The sequence below is a fragment of the Sitophilus oryzae genome, unplaced genomic scaffold (genome assembly GCF_002938485.1).
Source record: "Sitophilus oryzae breed Bouriz unplaced genomic scaffold, Soryzae_2.0 scaffold_410_pilon_pilon, whole genome shotgun sequence".
In the NCBI taxonomy this organism is placed as follows: Eukaryota; Metazoa; Arthropoda; class Insecta; order Coleoptera; family Curculionidae; genus Sitophilus; species Sitophilus oryzae.
Genome location: NW_022146986.1, coordinates 532,706 through 541,107, shown reverse-complemented (window position 1 = coordinate 541,107; position 8,402 = coordinate 532,706). Strand labels below are relative to the sequence as shown.

General features: G+C 31.9%; 1 protein-coding gene across 1 annotated transcript; it reads right to left on the bottom strand.

Moving 5' to 3' along the window:
• Positions 1-205: 205 nt before the first annotated feature.
• Positions 206-1,813, bottom strand: LOC115885661. Its single transcript, XM_030904638.1, has 3 exons — positions 1,708-1,813; positions 843-1,403; positions 206-783 (listed from the first exon to the last, which is right to left on the bottom strand). The coding sequence occupies exons 1-3, from the start codon at positions 1,811-1,813 to the stop codon at positions 206-208; spliced, it is 1,245 nt and encodes a 414-aa protein (XP_030760498.1).
• Between the last annotated feature and the right edge of the window lie 6,589 nt (positions 1,814-8,402).

The following is an 8,402-nucleotide window of genomic DNA, read 5'->3' as shown; positions in this document are numbered from 1 at the left end:
GTTTTATCTCCTTTTTAAAAATGGGTATTGTTATACTTTGTTTCCATTCTTCTGGTATTTTCTTATGTTGTAATATAATGTTAAACAGTTTTGTGTATTCCTTTATGATAGCCGTGCCTGCGTTTTTTATTAGCTCGTTTGGTATTTTATCTTGATTAGGAGATTTTCTATTTTTAAGTTTCCTTATTGTCTCTTCTACTTGCTTTTAAGTGATTTGCGCAGGATCTTCTGTATTATCTCTTTGGCTTGTCTCTTGTGCTTCCATTGGTTCATCTGTTTCTGCGTATATGTCTCTGAAATATTTCTCCCACGTATCTTCTACAATTGTTCTTAGTTGTATTGTTTCATTTGTTTCTCGTTTCCAACCCCTCAACATCTTCCAAATACGTTTTTGTGCTCTGTAGATATCCGCCTCCATTTCGCTACTAAATCGCTGCCAATATTCTTCTTTAATTTCTCGTACTCTATTATTAGTCCTGTTCCTTATTTCGGTATAGATATTTCGGTTCTCCGGTGTTGGAGATTTCTTGTATTGTAAGTATTTTTCCTTCTTTTCCCTTGTAATGTTCTTGACTTCTAATGTAAACCAAGGTTTAATGTTCGGTCTTCTATTGTGTGATATAGTACGTGTTCCTAAAGCTTCTTTAGCACCTTTGCAGATGTTTTCTTTCAGTTTGTTCCAAGCTGTGTTAGGAGTATCAAACTGTACTATGGGGTTAAGAGTGACATGTGTTTGGCATCTGTTTGAATAAAGTTGTTTAGTGCTTTCGTGGTTGAGGGATTCTATATTGAATTTTTCAGTTTTTTTCGATGGTCTTTTTTTTTTTTGGATAGCGGCGCACCTATTCGTATCTTTCCTAGCACAGGTTTGTGATCTGTTCCAATGTTGGCTGAGGATAAGACTCTTATGTCTATTATCTGTTGAGGTAAGAAACTTCGATTGGTGATGATATAATCGATTATTGTATTATTGTTTCTATTGTCATAGAAGGTGTATTTGTGTTGTTCTTTATGGAGAAAATATGTGTTGTTTATTCTCAGTTCATTCTGTCCACAGAATTCGGTCAAAATTTCGTCATTTCTATTCGTTATATTTTTTTGTTTTATTCCATCCACTACCTCGTTTCCAATTCTTGCGTTTAAATCCCCTAACAGAATTATCTTTTCATGTCTTGGTATTTTGTCTATCGCTGACTGTAGATTTTCGTAGAAGTCCATTGACATTTCTTCAGGTTTATTAATGTCGGGTGCGTACACTGATATAATGTGAATGGGTTGGTCAAACATAATCTTTACTCTCAGGATTCTGTCGCACACGTATTCTATGCTTTCTATATTCTGTTCATATTTATCATTTATAGCTACTCCAACGCCTGATGTTGCTCTTTGGTCTTTTGGTACGCCTGAGTATATTAAAATGTAGTTATTTAGTTTTGTTGTTCCTTTACCTTTCTTTTTTGTTTCGGAAAGTGCACATATGTCTATTTTATGTTCGTTGAGTTCGGGAATTAGTTCATGGTCTTTCGAATAAAGTTTTTTTTATATTCCAGCATGCAATTCTTATTTGTTCCTTCTTCATATAAAGTTTGTTCCTTGTCCTTTTTCGCGCGTGGGTCATTATCTGTGAAATCAATCCTGGTTCCGAGGCTGTATTACCGGTGCTATGATCATGTGAGTGTTTTACCTTAGGCAGGTTGCTAGCCTTACCTAAGAACCTTCCTCCTTTATCCGGGCTTGGGACCGGCAATGACAACTGTGAGCTACTCAATCCACCCATAGCTGCCCCAGGCGGAGTTTCTAGCACGTATAACATATATAAGTCACTTGAGAAAATTAGCCAAACTATTAGCACAGAATATCTAGCTACGCGTAGCTAGATATTCTGCGCTATTAGCTAAACATTTCCCAGCGTGACTTATACACAATAGTACCATAAATAACTATTTTTCTGGTTAAATCTCTTAAATAAAACATACTTTCCTCTCTCCTTTGTTGATAATATTATATTAGTATTAGGTCTATACCCTGAACGTGTACGACATGTGTATTATTCTAAATCACTTTAATATTATGTAAATTTTAGCAAAATCTTCCGAGGTAAAAGTAAGTCTTTTACATGAAAAGGCCCAAGTATTTTAATATATGGTTTGGGAGAAGGAGGAAAATGAAATTCCCGTATGAGAAGTAGGTACAGGATTTTTAAATGAATTTCAAAGCTGATGCTTTTTGAAAACCCCAATTCAGGTTTACTTAAGGCTGCTTATTTGGGGCACAGGATATTAAATAACCATAGAAGTATCAAACTAGGAGAAGATTGGAGTATAAATTAATGTTGAAGAACGTCTCAATTTTAACTGAAAGAGTTTTATTTAATTTCAACGTCAGGTGATCAGGTATCGATATATTCTCTTTTCACAATATTTTTAATAAATATTTTGTCTCTGTATATGTTCTAAACGTGCACTATTTTATTAGTGTTGAATGTTTTACTCTACATTCTTTAATATATTTTTTTTAATAACGATAGACATATCACAGCCACCTATGTTTTATCAAATAATAAAGATCTACTGACACTATACAGGGTGTTTCAAAACAAATGCGAAAAACTTTAGGGGGTGATTCCTTGTTCAAAATAAAGGGTAGTTTGCTTTATAAACGTTGGGTCGGTTTAAAGTCAGCCGTTAGGGAGATATCGCGGTACAAAGATGGAAAAATAATGTTTTTATTTTTTATCTTGAAAAAGAGATAGACTAATGAAATTTTATGGAGGCATTACTGTTATGAAAACACACTTTCAGGTAATTTTTTTACTTTTTTAAAATGAGTGGAAGGGGTTGAAATAAACTACCCCTATCATTCTTGTTAACGAAATTTAAAGAAAAATCTTATCAAACACATGCAAATGCTTTAATTTGGATAGTTTAGTTTGTTTAGAAACTTTTTTACCTCTTTTGTTTTTTTGATAAAACTCACCGATTGGAAATTAAAAAATAAAATGTAAAGCATTACATGTCAGGACAAAAAACATTTTTAGATTAAGAATCTAAATCTAAATTAATTTTTTTGCATGTGTTTAATAAGATTTTTCTTTAAATTTCGTTAACAAGAATGATAGGGGTAGTTTATTTCAACCCCTTCCACTCATTTTAAAAAAGTGAAAAAATTACCAGAAAGTGTGTTTTTATAACAATAATGCTTCCATAAAATTTTATTAGTCTATCCCTTTTCGTTTTCAAGATAAAAAATAAAAACATTATTTTTCCGCCATCTTTGTACCGCAATATCTCCCTAATGGTTGACTTTTGACGCAACGTTTATGAAGCAAACTACCCTTTATTTTGAACAAGGAATCACCCCCTGAAGTTTTTCGCATTTGTTTTGAAACACCCTGTATAAGTCATAAAAATGAAAATATCTAAGAAAATCTTTGTCTAATGGGTAGGCAATCTTAATAGTGTTTTGAAGAGTCATAAATTCCCAATTGAATATCGGAATAATATACTAGGTGTTCCATTTAAAATAAAAGAGTAACTTGCCTTTAAAAGTGGCCAATGTTTAATATTATTTTTGTCTCACCCCGTATAATTTTTCGGGTCAAATTTTAATTTGATTTTAAGTACAATGGCTAATTTAAAGTAAAGATTTCAGTTAACGTCTCCTTTTTGCTGCCAGAGCTAATCTGGACGGGGCCTACTTTGTTTACGCGGAATCCGAACCGCGGTCCTCGGCCATATCATGGTCAATGGCCTACCGATTTGGCAAGTGTCTAAATCGACTCTTACTCACGAGATATCTGATCTCATCCGGCCTCGAACCGGCGTGAATGAGCAGTGTGTGTCAATGGATTTTACACTTTTGGCTTTTTTTGGACAACAGCACGATACAGAGCTTCGAACCGGTCACCCGTCCATCCACTAGTATCGCGTTACGTCGCTTAACTTCGGTGTTCTAATGGGAACCGGTGTTTCGACGTAGCTGGACCGTTGCCCTTCAATGGTTAATTTAGATACATATTAAGCTATACCGAGTAAATTCCAATTTTTTCTCCATTTTTAGAAAATAAATATATATATATTTCTTTAAATTTAAAACAATCAGTTTCAAGACATTCTGTATACATAAATCATTATTGATTTTTAAAAAATCTATACGCAAACTAGGGAGAGGGAAATCAGACAAAGAACAGAGATGATAGTTGTTAAGTAATAGCTTTTAAGTTTTAGTTATTTGGACAAAGAATGTTATTAAAGGTAAAGTAAATGTTTCCTCATTTTCTAACTAGCGTTAACTAAAGCATATATTTTATTTTTCTGTTGTAATATTTTGTGCTAAAGCTTTTCCGGATTTATTTCATCTGGAAATTATATTGTATAACATGTGTTAATGTGTATGTGTATTTAATGGATTCGATTTATGCAGGGAATAATTTCTAGTTTAAAATTAAATTTAAATACAATCATTTACTGTCCATTCGTGCCGATATTTTGGTTCAGTATGACTTAGTATGACAATAAGGGCCTTGTTGAGTGTACTAACATTTACCAACCGTGACTGGGCGAATATATCTTAGCCAAAAAATGAGCAGTCAAAAGCAAAAAATGTTAAACTCATAGTCAAAAGATATTGGCACCAAACATATGAACTATAGCTGAGTAGCCTCCCGAATCCAGGGACCTCAGTACCTTCAGGGTTCTCCACCCTGTACACACATATTTTGCTTAATATAATTTTTACCGTTTATACAGGGTGAGTCTTAAGTAAGTGCAAATATTTTCAGGGCTGGTAGATCTCGATAAAAGAAACATATTTTCTCTTTATCGTTTTTCAAATAAGTTAAAAATATCGGAGTTATTTTACTTTGAAAATTTCCATAAAAAGCTTTTTGCTTCAATTTTGAACTGGATCTTTTCATGGTTTTCTTCCTTGTAAATTTAATCTACTACCTATGTTGCTATACTATCCAGAAATTATGTTTGTAACTAAAAACTAAAAAAAAATCCAATTTTTTTTCTGTAGTATTTAAAAAATAAATAATTAATATCGATACTGTTGTTGAATAAAACGACGAAAGTTCTTGTAGTACGATTTTCGAATCTCTGACATATATATTCTCGAGCATATAAACGGTTCTTATAACGTATCAATAATTAGACAAATTACTAGATTTCGTTTATTTATATGTATGTGAACTGGGCATATTTTAAGCTTCACTGGTATCGGTATTTTATTATGTATTTTTTTCTCTTTTCAGGTTATTTTCCTTTCATTATAATACGGCACCGCAATAACATAAAGGATTAAAATTCAGATATTTTTTACTATTTTTAATATGTATACAGTGATTGCTGAAAAGTTCTCCATAAATATGTTTTTTGATCTGCAATTATAAAATAATAGGAGTTTTGCCCACTCACTTGGAGAATTTTACGAAAAATTAGATATTTCATGTTTTTGACTCATTATTTTTACTCATATCACAAATACCGAAGTCTATAACAGAATAGGCAGAGAAAGAGAATTGCTCAATATAATAAAAACAAGAAAAACATCATACTTAGGGCATATATTGAAAAATGAAAAACACCACGTCTTACAATTAATAGTTAAGGGTAAAATTGAAGGAAAAAGAGGTCTCGGCAGGAAGAAACTATCTTGGTTGAGAAGCATCAGAAACTGTACTCACCTCACTTTTGAAGAACTCATAAGGAAAGCCGAGAGTCGTGGAGATTTTCCTAATGTGGTCGCCAACTTCCACGAAAGAGACGGCACGTAAAGAAGAAGAAGAATGATGAGGGTACCTAACAGGATCTAAGGTTTTTTCCTTTATATTATTCTGCCGCGCTTGTGAGTTGTGAGTACTTAAGAAGTCTATTACGCTGTACTGTTCGGGTCGCACTTAGGGATCGGAAAAGTAGGTGTGCGGCTGAAGGAAATATATATTATATTTCAGAGATCTGCCTAAAGCACAGCCCGATCCTGTCGTGTTAAGCCACACCCAAAATTCCAAACACATGTGCTTTGATTAAGGCTTGATTAAAGTTTGCAGAGCTTCAGCATTTGCCATAAAATAGAGAGCGATTTGTTACAAAACCATATAATTTATATATCATTGTAATCACAAAACTTCAATCTATTTCCGTATTGTAACGGAATTTTAAATTATGTCTTTATTTTCGAAAAAAAAATACTCCAAATATAAGGAATATTTTGTTGATGTTTGACCATCAAAATCTTAAAAATAAAAAAGTTGTCTAAAAATATGCTACAATACGGATATAGTATAATCCTTTATCTTTAATTTCCTTCTTTATTTGTGTAACAATACCTGGCCAGTTTTACATAAAACGTTAAATGCCGAACGCTTATTTTGCTACTTTTTCGGACTAGTGAAATGGGCTCTTAAATCTCAAAATCCCCACTTGGGCTCTACTCCTTATTCAATATTAAAAGAACTGTATGTTAAATACACTAAAATTAATGTTTAAAATGTTTTAAATTGGATTAAAACTAAAGTAAATTACTAAAAAGTAAGATTTTACAATTTAAAAATAAAAAGAATATTTTCAAATATTGTTACAGAACTGAAAGTGATTTGAAAACTCGAAATATATTATTTCTTTTTGATATTATGCATAACAAGAAGAAAAAAAAACTCCTTTCTTTGCTAAAAAGTTTTATTCAGTGTTCTGGTAAAAGTAGAACCTCAACTTTTTCATTTCTAATTCCGCCACAAAATAAATCGTACCTGCTGAATGTCACGTCGCTGAAAATCGAATTCTTGATGTAAATTTTGGCTTTTTACTGATACAGATCTACTTAGTTCTAATTTTGTTTACCTATTACATAATTAGTAAATATATGGAGAGTAATTATTTATTTAATGTGATTAAATCGAAATTTTCTTTTCGGTAGTTTCGTCTTTCCGGTCTGTTTGCATTTTCCTGAGGATTATTTTTTATGTAATTCAATTAAACGGTATGATCATTGATAAATATAGTTAACTCAGAGAGAAATGAAAGAAAATTAAAAAAAGTCAAATAATTTAGCTACATGAAAATTTTAAAGCGTGAAATGATTCTCGATAATATTGCCTATACAATTTGACATGTAAAATGACAGCGATTTCAAAGTCATCGTCGAAGCCGTTTTTTTTTCAATCATATTGTATATTCTGCCGTCCTAACGAAAAACGCAGTAACTCGAAAAAGTAAGTTTTGGGGAAAATAGGTTTTACTGTTTGTTCACTGTTTGTTGCTTTTTTATAAGACTTTTTGAAAAATTTGAATAGAGTTGGAAAATATAGATTATTTTTGACTTTTTTGAATATTTTTTGTGAGTTATTAATAATAATAAGTAATTCGACTTTAATTAAAATTGGGTAACATAAGAGTGGGATTGTGAAGCTTTGTAGGTAGCTCTAATTACAATGGGAAAAGAGGTATTAATAAACACAATTAAATCTTTCGTTTTTGTATCCTCTTCTGAATATAACAAGAGTCTTAATAATAATCAGCTGGAAAATTAATTGATTTAAAAAACTCCAGTAGAAAATATTTAGTTACCTATATTAATTTACCTTTATAAATTATGCTCAAATGGAATTGTTCATTTGTGTTTCAACTGCTTGCACTTTCTTGAGTTGCAACTCATCATACAGTCTACAACTCATGATACATGGGAATTTTCTTGTTGTAGGGTGGACAGACAATTTCCCATCCTCCTAGATAAGTTCAACTACGGTAGCGAGCATAGTTTTATCACCAGTTTTGCTAGTTGGGCATAATTGGAGCTATTTCGGCTATAACGAGATTTAGGTACAAATTAGGTATTTTTAGGTACATAATTATAATTTTAGATGTTCATAAAACATTTAATCACTAGTTGATTAAAAAAGTATACCATTAATATCGCCAAATTATATTTTATATCCTCTCATAGTATATGTCTATTTAATTTTTTGATTATGTAACGAGCACTTTGTTTACTCATTTGTTTTGTCGAACTGCTTGAATCCATTTTGGCTTTTGATTAAATCAATGTGAGAAACTATGAAGCTATAAAATGGTTATTTCGGGAGAGTTGAATTATCCGGGAAGGTTGAGTTATTGAATGTTATTGCACCCAACAACGCCCTAATTACGCTCTTCTTTACGCGTTAACATTTTTTCGGCTATTTTATTAACATTTGAAATTGTCACAACACAACACGACGCGATGCCTAGTTCGAATTATTTTTCACTTATTTTTTACTACCCGAAACAGCGTTACATCACACAAACCTCGTACCTAAGTGTTTTAATGTCTCAATGACTGCACTAGGAAAAAACTAAAATACTTAAATATTATGGCAAAACCACGATTTCAATATTATTTTAATGCGATCAACATGAAGGCGGCCG